This window comes from Salvelinus namaycush, unplaced genomic scaffold (genome assembly GCF_016432855.1).
Source record: "Salvelinus namaycush isolate Seneca unplaced genomic scaffold, SaNama_1.0 Scaffold4, whole genome shotgun sequence".
NCBI classification, from domain to species: domain Eukaryota; kingdom Metazoa; phylum Chordata; class Actinopteri; order Salmoniformes; family Salmonidae; genus Salvelinus; species Salvelinus namaycush.
The window spans coordinates 631,468-659,466 of NW_024061007.1; the positions used below are offsets into that span (position 1 = coordinate 631,468).

The 27,999-nt window shown below is 43.6% G+C and overlaps 1 protein-coding gene across 1 annotated transcript; it reads left to right on the forward strand.

Annotated features, from left to right (window-relative positions):
• The first annotated feature begins 1,250 nt into the window (after nt 1-1,250).
• On the forward strand, nt 1,251-18,489 carry LOC120041001 (tripartite motif-containing protein 16-like). The gene is made up of 6 exons (XM_038985969.1): nt 1,251-1,991; nt 2,415-2,510; nt 7,313-7,546; nt 17,329-17,488; nt 17,614-17,673; nt 17,910-18,489. Exons 1-6 carry the CDS (start codon nt 1,395-1,397, stop codon nt 18,416-18,418), a joined length of 1,656 nt encoding a protein of 551 aa, XP_038841897.1. The 5' UTR covers nt 1,251-1,394; the 3' UTR covers nt 18,419-18,489.
• Nucleotides 18,490-27,999: the final 9,510 nt, after the last annotated feature.

Here is a 27,999-nt window from a genome sequence, read left to right on the forward strand (position 1 = left end):
TACATACAGTATAGAACACCATCTAGAAGACATATCATTACATACAGTATAGAACAACATCTAGAAGACAGAGACATATCATTACATACAGTATAGAACACCAGCTAGAAGACATATCATTACATACAGTATAGAACACCATCTAGAAGACATATCATTACATACAGTATAGAACACCATCTAGAAGACATATCATTACATACAGTATAGAACACCATCTAGAAGACAGAGACATATCATTACATACAGTATAGAACACCATCTAGAAGACAGAGACATATCATTACATACAGTATAGAACACCAGCTAGAAGACATATCATTACATACAGTATAGAACACCATCTAGAAGACATATCATTACATACAGTATAGAACATCATCTAGAAGACATATCATTACATACAGTATAGAACACCATCTAGAAGACAGAGACATATCATTACATACAGTATAGAACACCAGCTAGAAGACATATCATTACATACAGTATAGAACACCATCTAGAAGACATATCATTACATACAGTATAGAACACCATCTAGAAGACATATCATTACATACAGTATAGAACACCATCTAGAAGACACATATCATTACATACAGTATAGAACACCATCTAGAAGACATATCATTACATACAGTATAGAACACCATCTAGAAGACAGAGACATATCATTACATACAGTATATCCTAGATGACATGTATAAATCCTTACTTTATATTTGCTGTACCACTTTCCATGACAGTAGCCTTATTACTGGTTAGGGTTACTGCTGCTGGTACAGTGGAAGAATGAGGCATCACAGTACCTGTTACACCACTGTACTAACAGGACCAATTACACACCAATAAACACACTGTAATGTAAAGAGTTACATCATTCTCAATGATCAGTCTATACATCCAGTATTCATTTCACCTACAGTACATTGTATCCATTTCAAGTCCCCCTCCCCCCATTGTAGCTAATTATCTAGAACACATTGTACAGTTTTACAACCACGTATGAGTTATTATGGACGCTTATAGTTAGTATCACAGCATATCAGTTGAAGACATTACAACATTCATTAAAAGCATTATAGATATGTACTTCATAGAAACTGTTACCCTTTATATATTCTAAACACTCTATTTCATTTATTCCATATTAAGGGTCCTAACCTAGGAACTAAAATATGTGTCTCCTTCTCAACTTTGCCAGTAGTTTTCTCTCTCTCTCCCTCCCTTCCTCTAACCCCTCCCTCTCTCACTCCCTCCTTCCCTCCCTCTAACCCCAGCCCTCTAGCAGAACCAGGAAGTCCCTCCCCTTCACAAACTCTCTTCTGAGGAAACGAAACTGATCTGATTCTCTCTGTCGTCTGTCTGTGTGAGAGTGAACAACCGTCCAAATGGCTCAACAGGGAGTTCTGCTGGACCAGGACCAGTTCTGTTGTTCTGTCTGTCTGGATCTACTGAAAGAGCCGGTGGTTATTCCCTGTGGACACAGTTACTGTAGGAGCTGTATTGAGGGCTGCTGGGATCAGGATGTTCTGAAAGGGGTCTATAGCTGTCCTCAGTGCAGAGAGACCTTCACTCCAAGACCTAATCTGAGGAAAAATAACATGTTGGCTGAGCTGGTGGAGAAACTGAGGAAGACAGGACTCCAGGCTGCTCCCCCTCCTGCTCTGTGCTATGCTGGACCTGGAGATGTGGCGTGTGATTTCTGCACTGGGACCAGAAAGCAGAAAGCCCTCATGTCCTGTCTGGCATGTCTGGCCTCTTACTGTGAGACTCACCTCCAGCCTCACTATGAATCTCCTGCTTTCAAGAAGCACAAGCTGGTCAAAGCCACCGCACAACTACAGGAGAAGATCTGCTCTCATCATGACAAACTGCTGGAGGTTTACTGTCGTACCGATCAGCAGTGTATCTGTCTGCTGTGTGTGATGGATGAACATAAAGGCCATGATACAGTGTCAGCTGCAGCAGAGAGGACTGAGAAACAGGTAAGACCAGAACAACTTGTTGGTGACTGTCTGATAAACAAAGAATTAAAGATACAGTAGGAACTAAATCTGTTTGAATATGAGAGGATTCAAATGAATTCGATCCACAAATATGAACACAAACCTTGACTATATAGATATGTGAACCCAGATTCTCCAAATGTGTCACCATTTTCTAAAGTCAAACACTATTATCATTCTGAATGGCCTTTTATGAGTCCAAAGTTCAGTCTCAACCCCTTGATACATGTAGGCCCACCATAACAACTATAATCATTCACATAGCAACATAATATCATATTGTAAAGGGACTTCCTCAGGATTGTAGACCTTCCTCTCTATGGGTCCTATGTCACATTACTATACTATTGATCTACTGGACTAATAAAGCTTGATAGCTCATTGAAGAGTGATTCTCCACAGAGGCAGCTGGGGATGAGTCAGCAGAAGGTCCAGCAGAGATTCCAGGAGAGAGAGAAGGAGCTGAAGGAGCTCCAACAGGCTGTGGAGTCTTTCAAGGTGAGTATTGTTGACCAGAGGAGACACACCATTTCCCTTCTCTCCTCCAGTCAGAGAGAGGGAGAGTGGTCCTTATCCAATCGCACTGACCCCACTGTTGAGAACAGGCTGTCTTGACCCCTTTCAGAGAATAGACTGTTTAAAACTTCTTCTGGCTGCAAGCCCGAGGCCGCCCACAATATGACAACAGCCACTTCAAGTGCAGGGCGCAAAATTCAAAATATATTTTTTAGAAATATTTAACTTTCACACATTAACAAGTCCAATACAGCAAATGAAAGGTAAACATCTTGTGAATCCAGCCAACATGTCCGATTTTTAAAATGTTTTACAGCAAAAACACCACGTATATTTATGTTAGCTCACCACCAAATACAAAAAAGGACAGACATTTTTCACAGCACAGGTAGCATGCACAAAGCCAACCTAACTAACCAAGAACCAACCAAACTAACCAAGAAACAACTTCATCAGATGACAGTCTTATAACATGTTATTCAATAAATCTATGTTTTGTTCGAAAAATGTGCATATTTCAGGTATAAATCATAGTTTACATTGCAGCTACAATCAGATATTTCACCGAAAGCAGACAGAATAATTACAGACACCAACGCCAAATACCCAAATACTCATCATAAAACATTTCTGAAAAATACATGGTGTACAGCAAATGAAAGACAGGCATCTTGTGATTCCAGACAATATTTCCGATTTATTAAGTGTTTTACAGCGAAAACACAATATAGCGTTATATTAGCTTACCACAATAGCCAAAAACACAAGCCATTTCCCAGCAGTAAAAGTTAGCGATCGTAACAAACCAGTAAAAGATATATAATTTTTGACTAACCTTGATATTCTTCATCAGATGACAGTCCTATATTCATAAGGTTATACATACACTTATGTTTTGTTCGAAAATGTGTATATTTAGAGCTGAAATCAGTGGTTATACATTGTGCTAACTTAGCTACTTTTCCCACAACGTCCGGATTTTCTTCTGACACTTTTTCTGACACACATATTCTGACCAAATAGCTATTCATAAACATAACTAAAAAATACATGTTGTATAGGAAATGATAGATCCACTAGTTCTTAATGCAATCGCCGTGTTAGAATTCTAAAAATAACTTCATTTCGACATACAGTTTCGGTATAGCTAGAGTACCCAAAAGCTGGGCACCAACGACTAGTTCACATGTACGACAGGTATATGAAATAGCATCATAAAATGTTTCTTACTTTTGTTGAACTTTCATCAGAATGTCAGACAAAGTGTCATTTATCAAGAACAATTATTGTTTAGATTTAAAACGTCCATTTTTCCTCTTGATATAGTGGCACGAATCTCTCCATGTCAACAAACGGAAGAGAACGGAACACGGCAAAACTCCCGAAAAATTTCAGTAATCTGATTAAACTATATTGAAAAAACATACTTTACGATGATATGGTATGTATCAAATAAAATCAAAGCCGGAGATATTAGTCATCCGTAACGACAGCTTATCAGAAGGCAAATCCAGGTCCCATGACTCTCTCTCCAGACTCTCTCTCCAGAAAACAGGAAACTGGTGACACGTCATAGAAAGAGCAATTATACGAGCCCAGATCAAGTTACACAGTTCATTTCTTCTCTCACTCCTTGTTGACATCTAGTGGAAGACGTATGAAGTGCATCTAAACGAATAAATCTCAAGGACTTTAATAGGCAGCCCCTACAAGAGAGCATCGATTTCAGATTTTCCACTTGCTGTCAGGAAGTTTGCTGCAAAAGGAGTTCTGTTTTACTCACAGATATAATTCAAATAGTTTTAGAAACTAGAGAGTGTTTTCTATCCAATAGTAATAATAATATGCATATGCAAGGCTGTGAGGTTGAGCATCCCACTGCTACTGTTCTAGATGACTGTTGGGAATATACTAGTAGACAAGGCAGTGGTTTTGGTTGGACAGTTGTAGGTATCAATGTTATTATGGAGAAATGAGAGAATGGGTGTAGTAGTGAGATTCTGCTGGGTCCCAGCACATTCAGGTGTGGAAGGAAATTAAATTGGTGACCAGTTATCTAAAAGAGCTTTGAAACAAGATATAATTGATATTAATGTTCCACTGGGTAGAGGTGAGGCCAAATGTAAGATCAGAGACATTTTGATAGATGTGTGGCAGAAGAGATGGGACTCTGAGAACAAGGGACGGCATTTATATGTCCTCTAAAGGTCGGTGGACCAAGGATCAAAGGTCAGATTAGGAAGGAAGAGGTGGTGTTTACTCGATTGTGTTTAGGACATTGTACATTGAACTGGTCCTTACATCTGGTTGGCAGCATGTGAATGGTTTGTGTCTGGAGGGTATGGTCAATGAAACGGTGGAGCATGTGTTGTTATATTGTTGTAAGGATGTTGAAGAGAGGGAAAGATTGTGTAGGGTAATTGAGGTTGGACGGGGTTGGGGGGGTTTGGAAGGGATTTGGGGGATGGGGACGGTCTATTAGAAGTTAGTAAGACTCTTTTTTATTTTCTCTGAAGTTCTGAGTTAGGTAGGAGGATTTAGAAATGTTGTAAACCGTGATTGGACACACTCCAGCACAGTAGGTGGCGCCATGCACCTTTAACGTTGGTTTGTGGACCGCCATTATATCATAGAAGAAGAAGTTGGTCTGTGAGGGTTTTGTGGTTCCTGAGGAGGGCTACTATTCTTTTTTATTTTGGTTTTCAAGTATTTTCTGAATTTATTAAAGCCAAAGCTAAAGCTACCCTAAACAATTCAATATATCAGTCAATATATTTTCTCTGTGATTTGTTGTTTTCCCGTCAACCGTTCCATCGCATCTTAACCGTGTTACCGGGCGGGCACTCGGACCCGGGGGAGGCTGCTGCTGCAGAGGCTGCTGCACCGGTAGTGACGTCAGTCCTACTTGTAGCTCATTGTGGTCAACGTCAGCTGTGGCTCGAGACTGCTAGCTAACGGTTAACGGAGAGGAAAAGACTCTGACAGGACACATTCATGTAGATAGGCTATGATGGCAATTTGTGGTAAGTTACAATAGAGAGAGAGACTTTTCACTACTATAGACTTTGGTCAGAATCAAAGCTTTGTTAACCAATACATTTTTATTTGAGGCTGCCGGTAAGTTACAGTGTAACAGACGTTGTGAGCTAGCTAACGGTAACGTTAACGGTGTCTTTTAAATTCAACATAAGTTATGTGGCGATGATATCTAGTTAACGTTGTATTTAATGTAGTTTTACTATCTGTGCCAGGCTATGAATGACACAAATGATATCTAGTTATTAACGTTGTATTTAATGTAGTTTTACTATCTATACCAGGCTATAAATTACACAAATGATATCTAGATAACGTTGTATTTAAATGTAGTTTTACTATCTGTGCCAGGCTATAAATGACACAAATGATATCTAGTTAACGTTGTATTTAATGTAGTTTTAATATCTGTGCCAGGCTATAAATGACACAAATTATATCTAGTTAACTTTGAATTTAAGTTTACATGTGAGTCATTTAGCAGACACTCTTATCCAGAGCCACCAGGGTTAAGAGCCTAAATCTGCCTAAAAAAGGCGATTTACAGATTTTTCACCTAGTCTGCTACTTAACACCAAGCGGTCCAGAAGGGGAGACAAGTTGTTATTTTCCAGTTCCGTCCTAAGAACAGGTTTTAGTGGTCAAATAAAAAGGGAGACATTTTTTGGTGCCATTTAGGGGAAATGGAATTCTAAGGATCATTCCAGTCAGAAGAGGCTCTGTGAAGGTTCGTTTCAATTCATTTGCTATTGCCTCGCTAGTGTTCCAGCTCAGACAACGTTCTTTGGCCGTTTGGACTCGTTCTATTGTCCAGCCTGCTAGGACTCAGGGGACAGAGGCTGGGTCTAGCTCTGCTACGGGGCAGGCTACTGGAGGGGGTACCAGGAGGGAGGAGAGTAGAGCAGGACCAAGAGGTGTTCTGTACCTGTCTGTCCAGGAGGGAGGAGAGTAGAGCAGGACCAAGAGGTGTTCTGTACCTGTCTGTCCAGGAGGGAGGAGAGTAGAGCAGGACCAAGAGGTGTTCTGTACCTGTCTGTCCAGGAGGGAGGAGAGTAGAGCAGGACCAAGAGGTGTTCTGTACCTGTCTGTCCAGGAGGGAGGAGAGTAGAGCAGGACCAAGAGGTGTTCTGTACCTGTCTGTCCAGGAAGGAGGAGAGTAGAGCAGGATCAAGAGGTGTTCTGTACCTGCCTGTCCAGGAGGGAGGAGAGTAGAGCAGGACCAAGAGGTGTTCTGTACCTGCCTGTCCAGGAGGGAGGAGAGTAGAGCAGGACCAAGAGGTGGTCTGTACCTGTCTGTCCAGGAAGGAGGAGAGTAGAGCAGGACCAAGAGGTGTTCTGTACCTGCCTGTCCAGGAGGGAGGAGAGTAGAGCAGGACCAAGAGGTGTTCTGTACCTGTCTGTCCAGGAGGGAGGAGAGTAGAGCAGGACCAAGAGGTGTTCTGTACCTGTCTGTCCAGGAGGGAGGAGAGTAGAGCAGGACCAAGAGGTGTTCTGTACCTGCCTGTCCAGGAGGGAGGAGAGTAGAGCAGGACCAAGAGGTGTTCTGTACCTGTCTGTCCAGGAGGGGGGACAAGTCCTGGTGGAACTGGAGATCAGGGTGGCAACTTTCTGACTCAATGAGGTGCAGAGGCTACTGAACCTACTGTCTCTCTCGCTCTCTCTGTCTCTCTCTCTGTCTCTGTCCCTCTCTCTGTCTCTCTATCACTCTCTCTCTCTCTCTCTCTCTCTCTGTCTCTCTCTCTTAACAGCGCTCTGCACAGGCAGCAGTGGAGGACAGTGATCAGATCTTTACTGAGCTGATCCGCTCCATTGAGAGAAGGAGCTCTGAGGTGAAGGAGCTGATCAGAGCCCAAGAGAAGGCTCAAGTGAGTCAAGCTGAAGGACTCCTGGAGCAACTGAAGCAGGAGATAGCTGAGCTGAGGAAGAGAAGCACTGAGCTGGAGCAGCTCTCACACACAGAGGATCACATCCATTTCCTCCAGGTAACTAAACTGTCTTGTTACATGTGATATGAAATTAACTTCATGTGAAACTATTCATCTCCATCATTATGTTGTCCTGTCTCTCTCTCTGTCCGTCCCTCTCCCTTTGTCCATCTCTCTCTCTCTGTCCGTCCCTCTCTCTCTGTCCGTCCCTCTCTCTCTGTCCGTCTCTCTCTCTCTGTCCGTCTCTCTCTATCTGTCCGTCTCTCTCTCTGTCCGTCCCTCTCTCTCTGTCCGTCCCTCTCTCTCTGTCCGTCCCTCTCTCTCTGTCCGTCTCTCTCTCTCTGTCCGTCTCTCTCTATCTGTCCGTCTCTCTCTCTGTCCGTCCCTCTCTCTCTGTCCATCCCTCTCTCTCTGTCCGTCTCTCTCTCTCTGTCCGTCCCTCTCTCTCTGTCCGTCTCTCTCTCTCTGTCCGTCCCTCTCTCTCTGTCCGTCCCTCTCTCTCTGTCCGTCTCTCTCTCTCTGTCCGTCCCTCTCTCTCTGTCCGTCTCTCTCGCTCTGTCCGTCTCTCTCTATCTGTCTGTCCCTCTCTCTCTATCTGTCTGTCCCTCTCTCTCTGTCCGTCCCTCTCTCTCTGTCCCTCTCTCTCTGTCCGTCTCTCTCTCTCTGTCCATCTCTCTCTCTCTGTCCGTCCCTCTCTCTCTGTCCGTCCCTCTCTCTCTGTCTGTTCATCCCTCTCTCTCTCTGTTCATCCCTGTCTCTCTCTGTCGGTCCCTCTCTCTCTATCTGTCTGTCCCTCTCTCTCTATCTGTCTGTCCCTCCCTCTCTGTCCATCCCTCTCTCTCTCAGTCCATCCCTCTCTCTCTGTCCGTCTCTCTCTCTCTGTCCGTCCCTCTCTCTCTGTCCGTCTCTCTCTGTCCGTCCCTCTCTCTCTGTCCGTCTCTCTCTCTCTGTCCGTCTCTCTCTCTCTGTCCGTCTCTCTCTGTCCGTCCCTCTCTCTCTCTGTCCGTCTCTCTCTCTCTGTCCGTCTCTCTCTCTCTGTCCGTCTCTCTCTCTCTGTCCGTCTCTCTCTCTCTGTCCGTCTCTCTCTCTCTGTCCGTCTCTCTCTCTCTGTCCGTCTCTCTCTCTCTGTCCGTCTCTCTCTCTCTGTCCGTCTCTCTCTCTCTGTCCGTCCCTCTCTCTCTGTCCGTCTCTCTCCCTCTGTCGGTCCCTCTCTCTCTATCTGTCTGTCTGTCCCTCTCTCTCTATCTGTCTGTCCCTCCCTCTCTGTCCATCCCTCTCTCTCTCTGTCCGTCTCTCTCTCTCTGTCCGTCCCTCTCTCTCTGTCCGTCCCTCTCTCTCTGTCCGTCTCTCTCTCTCTCTGTCCGTCTCTCTCTCTCTCTGTCCGTCTCTCTCTCTCTCTCTGTCCGTCCCTCTCTCTCTGTCCGTCTCTCTCTGTCCGTCTCTCTCTGTCCGTCTCTCTCTCTCTGTCCGTCTCTCTCTCTCTGTCCGTCCCTCTCTCTCTGTCCGTCCCTCTCTCTCTGTCCGTCTCTCTCTCTCTGTCCGTCTCTCTCTCTCTGTCCGTCTCTCTCTCTCTGTCCGTCCCTCTCTCTCTGTCCGTCCCTCTCTCTCTGTCCGTCTCTCTCTCTCTGTCCGTCTCTCTCTATCTGTCCGTCTCTCTCTCTGTCCGTCCCTCTCTCTCTGTCCGTCCCTCTCTCTCTGTCCGTCCCTCTCTCTCTGTCCGTCTCTTTCTCTCTGTCCGTCTCTCTCTATCTGTCCGTCTCTCTCTCTGTCCGTCCCTCTCTCTCTGTCCATCCCTCTCTCTCTGTCCTTCTCTCTCTCTCTGTCCGTCCCTCTCTCTCTGTCCGTCTCTCTCTCTCTGTCCGTCCCTCTCTCTCTGTCCGTCTCTCTCTCTCTGTCCGTCTCTCTCTCTCTGTCCGTCCCTCTCTCTCTGTCCGTCTCTCTCTCTCTGTCCGTCTCTCTCTATCTGTCTGTCCCTCTCTCTCTATCTGTCTGTCCCTCTCTCTCTGTCCGTCCCTCTCTCTCTGTCCCTCTCTCTCTGTCCGTCTCTCTCTCTCTGTCCGTCTCTCTCTCTCTGTCCGTCCCTCTCTCTCTGTCCGTCCCTCTCTCTCTGTCTGTTCATCCCTCTCTCTCTCTGTTCATCCCTGTCTCTCTCTGTCGGTCCCTCTCTCTCTATCTGTCTGTCCCTCTCTCTCTATCTGTCTGTCCCTCCCTCTCTGTCCATCCCTCTCTCTCTCAGTCCATCCCTCTCTCTCTGTCCGTCTCTCTCTCTCTGTCCGTCCCTCTCTCTCTGTCCGTCTCTCTCTGTCCGTCCCTCTCTCTCTGTCCGTCTCTCTCTCTCTGTCCGTCTCTCTCTCTCTGTCCGTCTCTCTCTGTCCGTCCCTCTCTCTCTGTCCGTCTCTCTCTCTCTGTCCGTCTCTCTCTCTCTGTCCGTCTCTCTCTCTCTGTCCGTCTCTCTCTCTCTGTCCGTCTCTCTCTCTCTGTCCGTCTCTCTCTCTCTGTCCGTCTCTCTCTCTCTGTCCGTCTCTCTCTCTCTGTCCGTCTCTCTCTCTCTGTCCGTCTCTCTCTCTCTGTCCGTCCCTCTCTCTCTGTCCGTCTCTCTCCCTCTGTCGGTCCCTCTCTCTCTATCTGTCTGTCTGTCCCTCTCTCTCTATCTGTCTGTCCCTCCCTCTCTGTCCATCCCTCTCTCTCTCTGTCCGTCTCTCTCTCTCTGTCCGTCCCTCTCTCTCTGTCCGTCCCTCTCTCTCTGTCCGTCTTTCTCTCTCTCTGTCCGTCTCTCTCTCTCTCTGTCCGTCTCTCTCTCTCTCTCTCTGTCCGTCCCTCTCTCTCTGTCCGTCTCTCTCTGTCCGTCTCTCTCTGTCCGTCTCTCTCTCTCTGTCCGTCTCTCTCTCTCTGTCCGTCCCTCTCTCTCTGTCCGTCCCTCTCTCTCTGTCCGTCTCTCTCTCTCTGTCCGTCTCTCTCTCTCTGTCCGTCTCTCTCTCTCTGTCCGTCTCTCTCTCTCTGTCTGTCCCTCTCTCTCTGTCCCTCTCTCTCTGTCCGTCTCTCTCTCTCTGTCCCTCTCTCTCTGTCCGTCCCTCTCTCTCTGTCCGTCCCTCTCTCTCTGTCCGTCTCTCTCTCTCTGTCGGTCCCTCTCTCTCCCTCTGTCTGTCCCTCTCTCTCCATCTGTCTGTCCCTCTCTCTCCCTCTGTCTGTCCCTCTCTATCTGTCTGTCCCTCTCTCTCTCTGTCGGTCTCTCTCTCTCTCTGTCGGTCCCTCTCTCTCCCTCTGTCTGTCTCTCTCTCTCCATCTGTCGGTCCCTCTCTCTCTCTGTCGGTCTCTCTCTCTCCATCTGTCGGTCCCTCTCTCTCCATCTGTCGGTCCCTCTCTCTCTCTGTCGGTCCCTCTCTCTCTCTCTGTCGGTCCCTCTCTCTCTCTGTCGGTCCCTCTCTCTCCCTCTGTCGGTCCCTCTCTCTCCCTCTGTCGGTCCCTCTCTCTCCCTCTGTCGGTCCCTCTCTCTCCCTCTGTCGGTCCCTCTCTCTCCCTCTGTCGGTCCCTCTCTCTCCCTCTGTCGGTCCCTCTCTCTCCCTCTGTCGGTCTCTCTCTCTCCCTCTGTCTGTCCCTCTCTCTCCCTCTGTCGGTCCCTCTCTCTCCCTCTGTCGGTCCCTCCCTCTGTCTCTGTCTCTGTCTCTCTCTCTCTCTCTCTGTCTCTGTCTCTGTCTCTGTCTCTCTCTCTCTCTTTCTGTCCGTCTCTCTCTCTCTCTCTCTCTCTCTCTCTCTCTCTCTCTCTCTCTCTCTCTCTGTCCGTCTCTCTCTCTCTCTCTCTCTCTCTCTCTCTCTCTCTCTCTCTCTCTCTCTCTCTCTCTCTCTCTCTCTCTCTCAATTCAATTCAATTCAATTCAATTCAAGGGGCTTTATTGGCATGGGAAACATGTGTTAACATTGCCAAAGCAAGTGAGGTAGATATTATACAAAAGTGAAATAAACAATACAAATTAACAGTAAACATTACACATACAGAAGTTTCAAAACAATAAAGACATTACAAATGTTATATTATATATACACAGTGTTGTAACAATGTACAAATGGTTAAAGCACACAAGTTAAAATAAATAAGCATAAATTTGGGTTGTATTTACAATGGTGTTTGTTCTTCACTGGTTGCCCTTTTCTTGTGGCAACAGGTCACAAATCTTGCTGCTGTGACGGCACACTGTGGAATTTCACCCAGTAGATATGGGAGTTTATCAAAATTGGATTTGTTTTCGAATTCTTTGTGGATCTGTGTAATCTGAGGGAAATATGTGTCTCTAATATGGTCATACATTTGGCAGGAGGTTAGGAAGTGCAGCTCAGTTTCCACCTCATTTTGTGGGCAGTGTGCACATAGCCTGTCTTCTCTTGAGAGCCATGTCTGCCTACGGCGGCCTTTCTCAATAGCAAGGCTATGCTCACTGAGTCTGTACATAGTCAAAGCTTTCCTTAAGTTTGGGTCAGTCACAGTGGTCAGGTATTCTGCCACTGTGTACTCTCTGTTTAGGGCCAAATAGCATTCTAGTTTGCTCTGTTTTTTTGTTAATTCTTTCCAATGTGTCAAGTAATTATCTTTTTGTTTTCTCATGATTTGGTTGGGTCTAATTGTGCTGTTGTCCTGGGGCTCTGTGGTTTGTGTTTGTGAACAGAGCCCTAGGACCAGCTTGCTTAGGGGACTCTTCTCCAGGTTCATCTCTCTGTAGGTGATGGCTTTGTTATGGAAGGTTTGGGAATCGCTTCCTTTTAGGTGGTTGTAGAATTTAACGTCTCTTTTCTGGATTTTGATAATTAGTGGGTATCGGCCTAATTCTGCTCTGCATGCATTATTTGGTGTTCTACGTTGTACACGGAGGATATTTTTGCAGAATTCTGCATGCAGAGTCTCAATTTGGTGTTTGTCCCATTTTGTGAAATCTTGGTTGGTGAGCGGACCCCAGACCTCACAACCATAAAGGGCAATGGGCTCTATGACTGATTCAAGTATTTTTAGCCAGATCCTAATTGGTATGTTGAAATTTATGTTCCTTTTGATGGCATAGAAGGCCCTTCTTGCCTTGTCTCTCAGATCGTTCACAGCTTTGTGGAAGTTACCTGTGGTGCTGATGTTTAGGCCGAGGTATGTATAGTTTTTTGTGTGCTCTAGGGCAACGGTGTCTAGATGGAATTTGTGGTCCTGGTGACTGGACCTTTTTTGGAACACCATTATTTTGGTCTTACTGAGATTTACTGTCAGGGCCCAGGTCTGACAGAATCTGTGCAGAAGATCTAGGTGCTGCTGTAGGCCCTCCTTGGTTGGTGACAGAAGCACCAGATCATCAGCAAACAGTAGACATTTGACTTCGGATTCTAGTAGGGTGAGACCGGGTGCTGCAGACTGTTCTAGTGCCCGCGCCAATTCGTTGATATATATGTTGAAGAGGGTGGGGCTTAAGCTGCATCCCTGTCTCACCCCACGACCCTGTGTGAAGAAATGTGTGTGTTTTTTGCCAATTTTAACCGCACACTTGTTGTTTGTGTACATGGATTTTATAATGTTGTATGTTTTACCCCCAACACCACTTTCCATCAATTTGTATAGCAGACCCTCATGCCAAATTGAGTCGAAGGCTTTTTTGAAATCAACAAAGCATGAGAAGACTTTGCCTTTGTTTTGGTTTGTTTGGTTGTCAATTAGGGTGTGTAGGGTGAATACATGGTCTGTTGTACGGTAATTTGGTAAAAAGCCAATTTGACATTTGCTCAGTACATTGTGTTCATTGAGGAAATGTACGAGTCTGCTGTTAATGATAATGCAGAGGATTTTCCCAAGGTTACTGTTGACGCATATTCCACGGTAGTTATTGGGGTCAAATTTGTCTCCACTTTTGTGGATTGGGGTGATCAGTCCTTGGTTCCAAATATTGGGGAAGATGCCAGAGCTAAGGACGATGTTAAAGAGTTTTAGTATAGCCAATTGGAATTTGTTGTCTGTATTTTTGATCATTTCATTAAGGATACCATCAACACCACAGGCCTTTTTGGGTTGGAGGGTTTTTATTTTGTCCTGTAACTCATTCAAGGTAATTGGAGAATCCAGTGGGTTCTGGTAGTCTTTAATAGTTGATTCTAGGATTTGTATTTGATCATGTATATGTTTTTGCTCTTTATTCTTTGTTATAGAGCCAAAAAGATTGGAGAAGTGGTTTACCCATACATCTCCATTTTGGATAGATAATTCTTCGTGTTGTTGTTTGTTTAGTGTTTTCCAATTTTCCCAGAAGTGGTTAGAGTCTATGGAGTCTTCAATTACATTGAGCTGATTTCTGACGTGCTGTTCCTTCTTTTTCCGTAGTGTATTTCTGTATTGTTTTAGTGATTCACCATAGTGAAGGCGTAGACTCAGGTTTTCCGGGTCTCTATGTTTTTGGTTGGACAGGTTTCTCAATTTATTTCTTAGATTTTTGCATTCTTTATCAAACCATTTGTCATTGTTGTTCATTTTCTTCGGTTTTCTATTTGAGATTTTTAGATTTGATAGGGAAGCTGAGAGGTCAAATATACTGTTAAGATTTTCTACTGCCCAGTTTACACCTTCACTATTGCAGTGGAACGTTTTACCCAGGAAGTTGTCTAAAAGGGATTGAATTTGCTGTTGCCTAATTGTTTTTTGGTAGGTTTCCAAACTGCATTCTTTCCATCTATAGCATTTCTTAATGTTACTCAGTTCCTTTGGCTTTGATGCCTCATGATTGAGTATTGCTCTGTTCAAGTAGTCTCTCTCTCTCTCTCTCTCTCTCTCTCTCTCTCTCTCTCTCTCTCTCTCTCTCTCTCTCTCTCTGTCCCTCTCTCTCTCTCTCTCTGTCCCTCTCTCTCTCTCTCTCTGTCCCTCTCTCTCTCTCTCTCTGTCCCTCTCTCTCCCTCTGTCGGTCCCTCTCTCTCTCTGTCGGTCCCTCTCTCTCCCTCTCCCTCTGTCGGTCTCTCTCTCTCTCTCTCTCTCTCTCTCTCTCTCTCTCTCTCTCTCTCTCTCTCTCTCTCTCTGTCTCTATGTCTCTCTCTCTGTCTCTCTGTCTCTCTCTCTCTCTCTCTCTGTCCCTCTCTCTCTCTCTCTCTGTCTCTATGTCTCTCTCTCTGTCTCTCTCTCTCTTTCTCTCTCTGTCCCTCTCTCTCAATTCAATTCAATTCAAGGGGCTTTATTGGCATGGGAAACATGTGTTAACATTGCCAAAGCAAGTGAGGTAGATATTATACAAAAGTGAAATAAACAATACAAATTAACAGTAAACATTACACATACAGAAGTTTCAAAACAATAAAGACATTACAAATGTTATATTATATATATACAGTGTTGTAACAATGTACAAATGGATAAAGCACACAAGTTAAAATAAATAAGCATAAATATGGGTTGTATTTACAATGGTGTTTGTTCTTCACTGGTTGCCCTTTTCTTGTGGCAACAGGTCACAAATCTTGCTGCTGTGATGGCACACTGTGGAATTTCTCCCAGTAGATATGGGAGTTTATCAAAATTGGATTTGTTTTCAAATTCTTTGTGGATCTGTGTAATCTGAGGGAAATATGTCTCTCTAATATGGTCATACATTGGGCAGGAGGTTAGGAAGTGCAGCTCAGTTTCCACCTCATTTTGTGGGCAGTGTGCACATAGCCTGTCTTCTCTTGAGAGCCATGTCTGCCTACGGCGGCCTTTCTCAATAGCAAGGCTATGCTCACTGAGTCTGTACATAGTCAAAGCTTTCCTTAAGTTTGGGTCAGTCACAGTGGTCAGGTATTCTGCCACTGTGTACTCTCTGTTTAGGGCCAAATAGCATTCTAGTTTGCTCTGTTTTTTTGTTAATTCTTTCCAATGTGTCAAGTAATTATCTTTTTGTTTTCTCATGATTTGGTTGGGTCTAATTGTGCTGTTGTCCTGGGGCTCTGTGGGGTGTGTTTGTGTTTGTGAACAGAGCCCTAGGACCAGCTTGCTTAGGGGACTCTTCTCCAAGTTCATCTCTCTGTAGGTGATGGCTTTGTTATGGAAGGTTTGGGAATCGCTTCCTTTTAGGTGGTTGTAGAATTTAACGGCTCTTTTCTGGATTTTGATAATTAGTGGGTATCGGCCTAATTCTGCTCTGCATGCATTATTTGGTGTTCTACGTTGTACACGGAGGATATTTTTGCAGAATTCTGCATGCAGAGTCTCAATTTGGTGTTTGTCCCATTTTGTGAAATCTTGGTTGGTGAGCGGACCCCAGACCTCACAACCATAAAGGGCAATGGGCTCTATGACTGATTCAAGTATTTTTAGCCAGATCCTAATTGGTATGTTGAAATTTATGTTCCTTTTGATGGCATAGAAGGCCCTTCTTGCCTTGTCTCTCAGATCGTTTACAGCTTTGTGGAAGTTACCTGTGGTGCTGATGTTTAGGCCGAGGTATGTATAGTTTTTTGTGTGCTCTAGGGCAACGGTGTCTAGATGGAATTTGTGGTCCTGGTGACTGGACCTTTTTTGGAACACCATTATTTTGGTCTTACTGAGATTTACTGTCAGGGCCCAGGTCTGACAGAATCTGTGCAGAAGATCTAGGTGCTGCTGTAGGCCCTCCTTGGTTGGTGACAGAAGCACCAGATCATCAGCAAACAGTAGACATTTGACTTCGGATTCTAGTAGGGTGAGACCGGGTGCTGCAGACTGTTCTAGTGCCCGCGCCAATTCGTTGATATATATGTTGAAGAGGGTGGGGCTTAAGCTGCATCCCTGTCTCACCCCACGACCCTGTGTGAAGAAATGTGTGTGTTTTTTGCCAATTTTAACCGCACACTTGTTGTTTGTGTACATGGATTTTATAATGTCGTATGTTTTACCCCCAACACCACTTTCCATCAATTTGTATAGCAGACCCTCATGCCAAATTGAGTCGAAGGCTTTTTTGAAATCAACAAAGCATGAGAAGACTTTGCCTTTGTTTTGGTTTGTTTGGTTGTCAATTAGGGTGTGTAGGGTGAATACATGGTCTGTTGTACGGTAATTTGGTAAAAAGCCAATTTGACATTTGCTCAGTACATTGTTTTCATTGAGGAAATGTACGAGTCTGCTGTTAATGATAATGCAGAGGATTTTCCCAAGGTTACTGTTGACGCATATTCCACGGTAGTTATTGGGGTCAAATTTGTCTCCACTTTTGTGGATTGGGGTGATCAGTCCTTGGTTCCAAATATTGGGGAAGATGCCAGAGCTAAGGATGATGTTAAAGAGTTTTAGTATAGCCAATTGGAATTTGTTGTCTGTATATTTGATCATTTCATTAAGGATACCATCAACACCACAGGCCTTTTTGGGTTGGAGGGTTTTTATTTTGTCCTGTAACTCATTCAAGGTAATTGGAGAATCCAGTGGGTTCTGGTAGTCTTTAATAGTTGATTCTAGGATTTGTATTTGATCATGTATATGTTTTTGTTCTTTATTCTTTGTTATAGAGCCAAAAAGATTGGAGAAGTGGTTTACCCATACATCTCCATTTTGGATAGATAATTCTTCGTGTTGTTGTTTGTTTAGTGTTTTCCAATTTTCCCAGAATTGGTTAGAGTCTATGGAGTCTTCAATTACATTGAGCTGATTTCTGACGTGCTGTTCCTTCTTTTTCCGTAGTGTATTTCTGTATTGTTTTAGTGATTCACCATAGTGAAGGCGTAGACTCAGGTTTTCCGGGTCTCTATGTTTTTGGTTGGACAGGTTCCTCAATTTATTTCTTAGATTTTTGCATTCTTTATCAAACCATTTGTCATTGTTGTTCATTTTCTTCGGTTTTCTATTTGAGATTCTCTCTCTCTCTCTCTCTCTCTCTCTCCAGAGTTATCAGTCTCTCTCCAGTATCAGTGTATCTTCAGACTTACCCAGCATCGTTGTCCGTCCTCTTCAGTACTTTGGAGATGTGAGTAAGACTGTGTCTGAACTGAGAGAGAAACTAGAAGACTTCCTTAAAGGAGAATGGACCAAGATCTCCACTACAGGTGTGTTGAAAACAATAAGAACATCAACTTTAGACCATTGAAAGTTCCCTACTAGTCATATACATGTGGAATATGGTCTGATGATAACATTCCCTCTCTCTGTCAATGTGTGTGTGTGTCTGTAGTGAATATAGTGGATGTTGTACTGCCTCCAGAGCCCAAGACCAGAGAACACTTGTTACAATGTGAGTCTCTTTATTGTGAATTAACTAACAGTCTCTTTTTACTGACACTCCTAACAATCCCTCTAGAAATATATAGCAATAGTAGATCTAATCAAAGACTGGGTATCTATCTGACTCCTCATATTTCTCTGATTTGATCTCTGCTGTGCTCTAATCAAAGACAGGGTAGATACAGTATCTGACTTAACTTATTGTTCTGACTCCCCTCATTGGTCTCTGCTCTGCTCTTCTCCCAGATTCCTGTCAGCTCACACTGGACCCAAACACAGCAAACACACAACTCTCTCTGTCTGAAGGGAACAGAAAGGTGACCTATACAGACCAAGTCCAACCACATCCTGACCATCCAGACAGATTCACCAACATCTACCAGGTTCTGTGTAGAGAGGGTCTATCTGGACGCTGTTACTGGGAGGTGGAGTGGACTGGTGATGTTGAAACAGCAGTCTCATATAAAGACATCAGCAGAACAGAGACAGATGGTGGATTTGGAGACAATAACAAATCCTGGAGTTTAGAGTGCTCTAGTGGTGGTTATTATTTCATACACAATAATGTTGAGACTAAAGTATCAGGCCCTCAGTCCTCCAGAGTAGGAGTGTACCTGGATCACAAGGCAGGTACTCTGTCCTTCTACAGTGTCTCTGACACAATGACCCTCCTCCACAGAGTCCAGACCACATTCACTCAGCCCCTCTATCCTGGGTTTAATCTCACTGGTACTGCTGAGCTGGTTAAACTGTAGTAGGGTCCACATAGATACTAGTCATGCTGGTGTAGTCTATAGCTGAGCTGGTTAAACTGTAGTAGGGTCCACATAGATACTAGTCATGCTGGTGTAGTCTATAGCTGAGCTGGTTAAACTGTAGTAGGGTCCACATAGATACTAGTCATGCTGGTGTAGTCTATAGCTGAGCTGGTTAAACTGTAGTAGGGTCCACATAGATACTAGTCATGCTGGTGTAGTCTATAGCTGAGCTGGTTAAACTGTAGTAGGGTCCACATAGATACTAGTCATGCTGGTGTAGTCTATAGCTGAGCTGGTTAAACTGTAGTAGGGTTCACATAGATACTAGTCATGCTGGTGTAGTCTATAGCTGAGCTGGTTAAACTGTAGTAGGGTCCACATAGATACTAGTCATGCTGGTGTAGTCTATAGCTGAGCTGGTTAAACTGTAGTAGGGTCCACATAGATACTAGTCATGCTGGTGTAGTCTATAGCTGAGCTGGTTAAACTGTAGTAGGGTCCACATAGATACTAGTCATGCTGGTGTAGTCTATAGCTGAGCTGGTTAAACTTTAGTAGGGTCCACATAGATACTAGTCATGCTGGTGTAGTCTATAGCTGAGCTGGTTAAACTGTAGTAGGGTCCACATAGATACTAGTCATGCTGGTGTAGTCTATAGCTGAGCTGGTTAAACTGTAGTAGGGTCCACATAGATACTAGTCATGCTGGTGTAGTCTATAGCTGAGCTGGTTAAACTGTAGTAGGGTCCACATAGATACTAGTCATGCTGGTGTAGTCTATAGCTGAGCTGGTTAAACTGTAGTAGGGTCCACATAGATACTAGTCATGCTGGTGTAGTCTATAGCTGAGCTGGTTAAACTGTAGTAGGGTCCACATAGATACTAGTCATGCTGGTGTAGTCTATAGCTGAGCTGGTTAAACTGTAGTAGGGTCCACATAGATACTAGTCACGCTGGTGTAGTCTATAGCTGAGCTGGTTAAACTGTAGTAGGGTCCACATAGATACTAGTCACGCTGGTGTAGTCTATAGCTGAGCTGGTTAAACTGTAGTAGGGTCCACATAGATACTAGTCATGCTGGTGTAGTCTATAGCTGAGCTGGTTAAACTGTAGTAGAGTCCACATAGATACTAGTCATGCTGGTGGTGATGGTCCCCAGATGTGATGATTCATTCTGCTCTGTTTTATCTATAATGATTTAACTGATTTGATCTTCAGAAGATGTTATGAATTAAAATTCAATGTTTTCATATTTTTGTAATTGCAATGTTTTAATCTTGTACATTTCCATGAATCATGATGTCTGGTGTTGATGTATATTGGTTGTCATTCAGAACCATTGATATGTTTTCTCAGTTGGTTCTCTGTCTCTATGTAATTCTCCTCAGTATCATTGATCAGCTTGTTGGTCCTAATTGATGTGTTCTCTGTCACCTGGAGCTGCATGGAAAATGGTCCAGGAACTAAAGGACAATTCAGGACTAGTCAGCCCACTACAAGCTGGTATCACTTACTTTCTACTAAACTATATGGACTGGTTTCCCAGACACAGATTAATCCTAGTCCTGGACTAAAAAGTATGTTCAATGTAGATGTCCAGGAAACCGTCCCTAAATGTGTCATCTTTCATCCTCCCATACTGCTCAGTCCAGCAACATTAAACCTGTCCAGCAGGTGGTGCTATTGACCAAACAATAAAACCAGCAGATATCTTGACTTGCCACTCAGTATATCAGTAATGTTCAGAATAGTACTTTAATATCATTGGAGATTGATGGTCTTTTTAATCCACTATCCAGAGTCAGGAACAGATGAAGTTAGGTCTGCTACTGTTCAGTGATTAAATATGATTTATGGTGATGGGAAATAATAAAAAACACTAAACTTCATCTAGTAATAGTTTTCCTTTGTTATTTATTCCAAGGTGTGTCTTTAACTTGTAAATGTATTGTGTGGAGGTGAGCTAGTGGTGTGGCTGATAGAATAGAATGAAAAGGGAGGAGGGGAGGAAGAGGGGAGGAGTGAAGGGCTGTTCAAGAAACCAGATGAGGAAGAGGAAGATGTTCAGGGGAATTACTGTCTCTGTTCCAAATGGTTCCCTATTCCCTACGTAGTGCACTACGGTGCTTCTGACCAGGTCTAAAGAAGTGTTCTACGTAGGGAATAGGGTGTAGATTTATTACAATATCATGCTTTAGTGTTTGGCACAACATATATTAGATCTCCACCCCCCCACTTCCTGTCTGTAAACTGGTCTTTACTATCATTCTACATACAGTACCTGTATTGATAGTCCATACTGGTCTTTACTATGGTTCTACATACAGTACCTGTATTGATAGTCCATACTGGACTTTACTATGGTTCTACATACAGTACCTGTATTGATAGTCCATACTGGTCTTTACTATGGTTCTACATAAAGTATCTGTATTGATAGTCCATACTGGTCTTTACTATGGTTCTACATACAGTATCTGTATTGATGAGGGCCTCATCATCCGGCTGCACAAAGAAAGCCAGGGACTGCAGTGTTCTCCCGTCTCCAGCAGGGGGCAGTAAAACCCTATGGACCTGAAAGGGACTGCAGTGTGCTCCAGTCTCCAGCAGGGGGCAGTAAAACCCTATGGACCTGAAAGGGACTGCAGTGTGCTCCAGTCTCCAGCAGGGGGCAGTAAAACCCTATGGACCTGAAAGGGAACGTGAGGAGTAAAAATCAAAGGTGAATTTACATTGATGTTTCCACGGAGACCTGAATCATATCCACGAGGCACCAAACTGAAGAAAATGAACTGAAACACGGAGGGACTAACTGAGCAAGAAATGTTTTCAATGTTTGTACTTTTAGGACTTTTCTACTGGTTCCATTATAACAAACTCAATCAAGCACTGCTTATTGTTAGGTTCTAAGTGAACCTGTTAAAACTCACGGACGCTTAACAAAGATCACACCAAGTTTATTCACCCATTGGGTCGATACAGCTACAAAAGACTTATTCACATCAGTGGTAGTATATATACCCCAATTAGGGTGGAATCTCCTCCTGTCTAAACATATTACTAGGCAGGAAGTGACGTTATACGGGCCTCAAACTGTTCCTTCTCCCTTAATCTGACCTGTCCTGACCTCAACCCCCTTCCTCACTAATCCACAGCTCTGCATCCTTATCAGCGCCTGTCAACATGTGATGATCTTTTCTTCACTCAGTACATTCCTGGTTAACTGCCTCCACCAGATACATTCCTCCTACAGATACTAACTTCTGAGACCCTCTAGACCACTCAGTGTTTCAATAGGATACCTGATAATTAACACTAGTCCAAGTTTAGGAGTCACAACCCAGAATCCATCAGTCCCCCGTTCTGAACATTTAACTCCATACTGTTCAACATTACATAAACCTGGAAATAACTTATAAATGAACAAACAGTGATAAAACATTTAACTCCATACTGTTCAACATTACATAAACCTGGAAATAACTTATAAATGAACAAACAGTGATAAAACATTTAACTCCATACTGTTCAACATTACATACACCTGGAAATAACTTATAAATGAACAAACAGTGATAAAACATTTAACTAAAAAATGAAACATAATTAGCACTAACATTCCCAGTGTCCAACTCCGAGACTTAAGGCCTCTGTTCTATAGTCACACCGTGAACACTCTTATATCTGTTTCTCATAGAACCCTGATAATAACGTGTCGTCTGGAGCTCTTCCTCCTGTTGAACTTCCTCCTGAGAGAGTGACGGCACAGGACTTGAAACGCAACGAGAAACACACAACATAACACTACTAACAACATGGTAAGCTATGCATCATTTAATATGCAACGAGAAACACACAACATAACACTACTAACAACATGGTAAGATATGCATCATTTAATATGCAACGAGAAACACACAACATAACACTACTAACAACATGGTAAGCTATGCATCATTTAATATGCAACGAGAAACACACAACATAACACTACTAACAACATGGTAAGCTATGCATCATTTTATATGCAACGAAAAACCAAAGTCTGATAACATGACAATTCCCAGTCTCTCATCACCTGACTCTGCCTTCAGGACACTTTCCTGCTGAGGTTGGTCCTAAAAAAGCTTCTGCTTTCACCCAGTCTTCCCCGTCAGACCACCGGATCCAAGAGGTCTTCCCAAGACATGTCATTCTCTCTTTGTTCCCCATCTCCTTCCTCCTCCATTGTCATCTGAAAGGCACGTGCATATCCCTAATCAACGCTACATCCTCTTGATGTAACTCAGCACTGTATATGCTCTCACATCGATGCCTTCATCATGTTGTTTAGAGTACAATTACCCCAACATCTATCCTTTCATCTGATGCATTAACCAATAAAACAGTTAACCCAACCCATCTATGATGTTAAAGTAGCTCCCAGACCAACCCATCTATGATGTTAAAGTAGCTCCCAGACCAACCCATCTATGATGTTAAAGTAGCTCCCAGACCAACCCATCTATGGTGTTAAAGTAGTTCCCAGACCAACCCATCTATGATGTTAAAGTAGTTCCCAGACCAACCCATCTATGATGTTAAAGTAGTTCCCAGACCAACCCATCTATGACGTTAAAGTAGCTCCCAGACCAACCCATCTATGGTGTTAAAGTAGTTCCCAGACCAACCCATCTATGATGTTAAAGTAGTTCCCAGACCAACCCATCTATGGTGTTAAAGTAGTTCCCAGACCAACCCATCTATGATGTTAAAGTAGTTCCCAGACCAACCCATCTATGATGTTAAAGTAGTTCCCAGACCAACCCATCTATGGTGTTAAAGTAGTTCCCAGACCAACCCATCTGTGATGTTAAAGTAGCTCCCAGACCAACCCATCTGTGATGTTAAAGTAGTCCCCAGACCAACCCATCTATGATGTTAAAGTAGCTCCCAGACCAACCCATCTATGATGTTAAAGTAGTCCCCAGACCAACCCATCTATGATGTTAAAGTAGTTCCCAGACCAACCCATCTATGATGTTAAAGTAGTTCCCAGACCAACCCATCTATGATGTTAAAGTAGTTCCCAGACCAACCCATCTATGATGTTAAAGTAGTTCCCAGACCAACCCATCTATGATGTTAAAGTAGCTCCCAGACCAACCCATCTATGATGTTAAAGTAGTTCCCAGACCAACCCATCTATAATGTTAAAGTAGTTCCCAGACCAACCCATCTATGGTGTTAAAGTAGTTCCCAGACCAACCCATCTATGGTGTTAAAGTAGTTCCCAGACCAACCCATCTAGGATGTTAAAGTAGTCCCCAGACCAACCCATCTATGATGATAAAGTAGTTCCCAGACCAACCCATCTATGATGTTAAAGTAGTTCCCAGACCAACCCATCTATGATGTTAAAGTAGTTCCCAGACCAACCCATCTATGGTGGTAAAGTAGTTCCCAGACCAACCCATCTATGATGTTAAAGTAGTTCCCAGACCAACCCATCTATGATGATAAAGTAGTTCCCAGACCAACCCATCTATGATGTTAAAGTAGTTCCCAGACCAACCCATCTATGATGTTAAAGTAGTTCCCAGACCAACCCATCTATGATGTTAAAGTAGTTCCCAGACCAACCCATCTATGGTGTTAAAGTAGTTCCCAGACCAACCCATCTATGATGTTAAAGTAGTTCCCAGACCAACCCATCTATGGTGTTAAAGTAGTTCCCAGACCAACCCATCTATGATGTTAAAGTAGTTCCCAGACCAACCCATCTATGATGTTAAAGTAGCTCCCAGACCAACCCATCTATGATGTTAAAGTAGTTCCCAGACCAACCCATCTATGATGTTAAAGTAGTTCCCAGACCAACCCATCTATGATGTTAAAGTAGTTCCCAGACCAACCCATCTATGATGTTAAAGTAGTTCCCAGACCAACCCATCTATGATGTTAAAGTAGTTCCCAGACCAACCCATCTATGATGTTAAAGTAGTTCCCAGACCAACCCATCTATGATGTTAAAGTAGTTCCCAGACCAACCCATCTATGATGTTAAAGTAGTTCCCAGACCAACCCATCTATGATGTTAAAGTAGTCCCCAGACCAACCCATCTATGATGTTAAAGTAGCTCCCAGACCAACCCATCTATGATGTTAAAGTAGTCCCCAGACCAACCCATCTATGATGTTAAAGTAGTCCCCAGACCAACCCATCTATGATGTTAAAGTAGTCCCCAGACCAACCCATCTATGATGTTAAAGTAGCTCCCAGACCAACCCATCTATGATGTTAAAGTAGTCCCCAGACCAACCCATCTATGATGTTAAAGTAGTTCCCAGACCAACCCATCTATGATGTTAAAGTAGTCCCCAGACCAACCCATCTATGATGTTAAAGTAGTCCCCAGACCAACCCATCTATGATGTTAAAGTAGTCCCCAGACCAACCCATCTATGATGTTAAAGTAGTCCCCAGACCAACCCATCTATGATGTTAAAGTAGTTCCCAGACCAACCCATCTATGATGTTAAAGTAGTCCCCAGACCAACCCATCTATGATGTTAAAGTAGCTCCCAGACCAACCCATCTATGATGTTAAAGTAGTCCCCAGACCAACCCATCTATGATGTTAAAGTAGTCCCCAGACCAACCCATCTATGATGTTAAAGTAGTTCCCAGACCAACCCATCTATGATGGTAAAGTAGCTCCCAGACCAACCCATCTATGATGTTAAAGTAGTTCCCAGACCAACCCATCTATGATGTTAAAGTAGCTCCCAGACCAACCCATCTATGATGTTAAAGTAGTTCCCAGACCAACCCATCTATGATGTTAAAGTAGCTCCCAGACCAACCCATCTATGATGTTAAAGTAGTCCCCAGACCAACCCATCTATGATGTTAAAGTAGTCCCCAGACCAACCCATCTATGATGTTAAAGTAGTCCCCAGACCAACCCATCTATGATGTTAAAGTAGTTCCCAGACCAACCCATCTATGATGGTAAAGTAGCTCCCAGACCAACCCATCTATGATGTTAAAGTAGTTCCCAGACCAACCCATCTATGATGTTAAAGTAGTTCCCAGACCAACCCATCTATGATGATAAAGTAGTTCCCAGACCAACCCATCTATGATGTTAAAGTAGCTCCCAGACCAACCCATCTATGATGTTAAAGTAGTCCCCAGACCAACCCATCTATGATGTTAAAGTAGTCCCCAGACCAACCCATCTATGATGTTAAAGTAGTCCCCAGACCAACCCATCTATGATGTTAAAGTAGTTCCCAGACCAACCCATCTATGATGGTAAAGTAGCTCCCAGACCAACCCATCTATGATGTTAAAGTAGCTCCCAGACCAACCCATCTATGATGTTAAAGTAGTCCCCAGACCAACCCATCTATGATGTTAAAGTAGTTCCCAGACCAACCCATCTATGATGTTAAAGTAGTTCCCAGACCAACCCATCTATGATGTTAAAGTAGTTCCCAGACCAACCCATCTATGATGTTAAAGTAGTTCCCAGACCAACCCATCTATGATGTTAAAGTAGTCCCCAGACCAACCCATCTATGATGTTAAAGTAGTTCCCAGACCAACCCATCTATGATGTTAAAGTAGTTCCCAGACCAACCCATCTATGGTGTTAAAGTAGTTCCCAGACCAACCCATCTATGATGTTAAAGTAGTCCCCAGACCAACCCATCTATGATGTTAAAGTAGTTCCCAGACCAACCCATCTATGGTGTTAAAGTAGTTCCCAGACCAACCCATCTATGATGTTAAAGTAGTCCCCAGACCAACCCATCTATGATGTTAATGTAGTTCCCAGACCAACCCATCTATGATGTTAAAGTAGTTCCCAGATCAACCCATCTATGATGTTAAAGTAGTTCCCAGACCAACCCATCTATGATGTTAAAGTAGTTCCCAGACCAACCCATCTATGATGTTAAAGTAGTTCCCAGATCAACCCATCTATGATGTTAAAGTAGCTCCCAGACCAACCCATCTATGATGTTAAAGTAGTTCCCAGACCAACCCATCTATGATGTTAAAGTAGTTCCCAGACCAACCCATCTATGATGTTAAAGTAGCTCCCAGACCAACCCATCTATGATGGTAAAGTAGTTCCCAGACCAACCCATCTATGGTGTTAAAGTAGTTCCCAGACCAACCCATCTATGATGTTAAAGTAGTTCCCAGACCAACCCATCTATGATGTTAAAGTAGCTCCCAGACCAACCCATCTATGATGTTAAAGTAGCTCCCAGACCAACCCATCTATGATGTTAAAGTAGTTCCCAGACCAACCCATCTATGATGTTAAAGTAGTTCCCAGACCAACCCATCTATGATGTTAAAGTAGTTCCCAGACCAACCCATCTATGATGTTAAAGTAGTTCCCAGACCAACCCATCTATGATGTTAAAGTAGTTCCCAGACCAACCCATCTATGATGTTAAAGTAGTTCCCAGACCATCTATGATGTTAAAGTAGTTCCCAGACCAACCCATCTATGATGTTAAAGTAGCTCCCAGACCAACCCATCTATGATGTTAAAGTAGCTCCCAGACCAACCCATCTATGATGTTAAAGTAGCTCCCAGACCAACCCATCTATGATGTTAAAGTAGTTCCCAGACCAACCCATCTATGATGTTAAAGTAGTTCCTAGACCAACCCATCTATGATGATAAAGTAGTTCACAGACCAACCCATCTATGATGTTAAAGTAGTTCCCAGACCAACCCATCTATGATGTTAAAGTAGTTCCCAGACCAACCCATCTATGATGTTAAAGTAGCTCCCAGACCAACCCATCTATGATGTTAAAGTAGTTCCCAGACCAACCCATCTATGATGTTAAAGTAGTTCCCAGACCAACCCATCTATGATGTTAAAGTAGTTCCCAGACCAACCCATCTATGATGTTAAAGTAGTTCCCAGACCAACCCATCTATGATGTTAAAGTAGTTCCCAGACCAACCCATCTATGATGTTAAAGTAGTTCCTAGACCAACCCATCTATGATGTTAAAGTAGTTCCCAGACCAACCCATCTATGATGATAAAGTAGTTCCCAGACCAACCCATCTATGATGTTAAAGTAGTTCCCAGACCAACCCATCTATGATGTTAAAGTAGTTCCCAGACCATCTATGATGTTAAAGTAGTTCCCAGACCAACCCATCTATGATGTTAAAGTAGTTCCCAGACCAACCCATCTATGATGTTAAAGTAGCTCCCAGACCAACCCATCTATGGTGTTAAAGTAGTTCCCAGACCAACCCATCTATGATGTTAAAGTAGTTCCCAGACCAACCCATCTATGATGATAAAGTAGTTCCCAGACCATCTATGATGTTAAAGTAGGTCCCAGACCAACCCATCTATGATGTTAAAGTAGTTCCCAGACCAACCCATCTATGATGTTAAAGTAGTCCCCAGACCAACCCATCTATGATGTTAAAGTAGTTCCCAACCCATCTATGATGTTAAAGTAGTTCCCAGACCAACCCATCTATGATGGTAAAGTAGTTCCCATTATGTTAAAGTAGTTCCCAGACCAACCCATCTATGATG

Bases quoted from the DNA above. Each gene is read 5' to 3' on its own strand.
- LOC120041001 (XM_038985969.1), top strand. From the start codon at position 1,395: ATGGCTCAACAGGGAGTTCTGCTGGACCAGGACCAGTTCTGTTGTTCT. The intron at 1,992-2,414 runs GTAAGACCAGAA...GATTCTCCACAG, and splicing joins CAGAGAGGACTGAGAAACAG to AGGCAGCTGGGGATGAGTCA. The intron at 17,674-17,909 runs GTGAGTCTCTTT...CTCTTCTCCCAG, and splicing joins CAGAGAACACTTGTTACAAT to ATTCCTGTCAGCTCACACTG.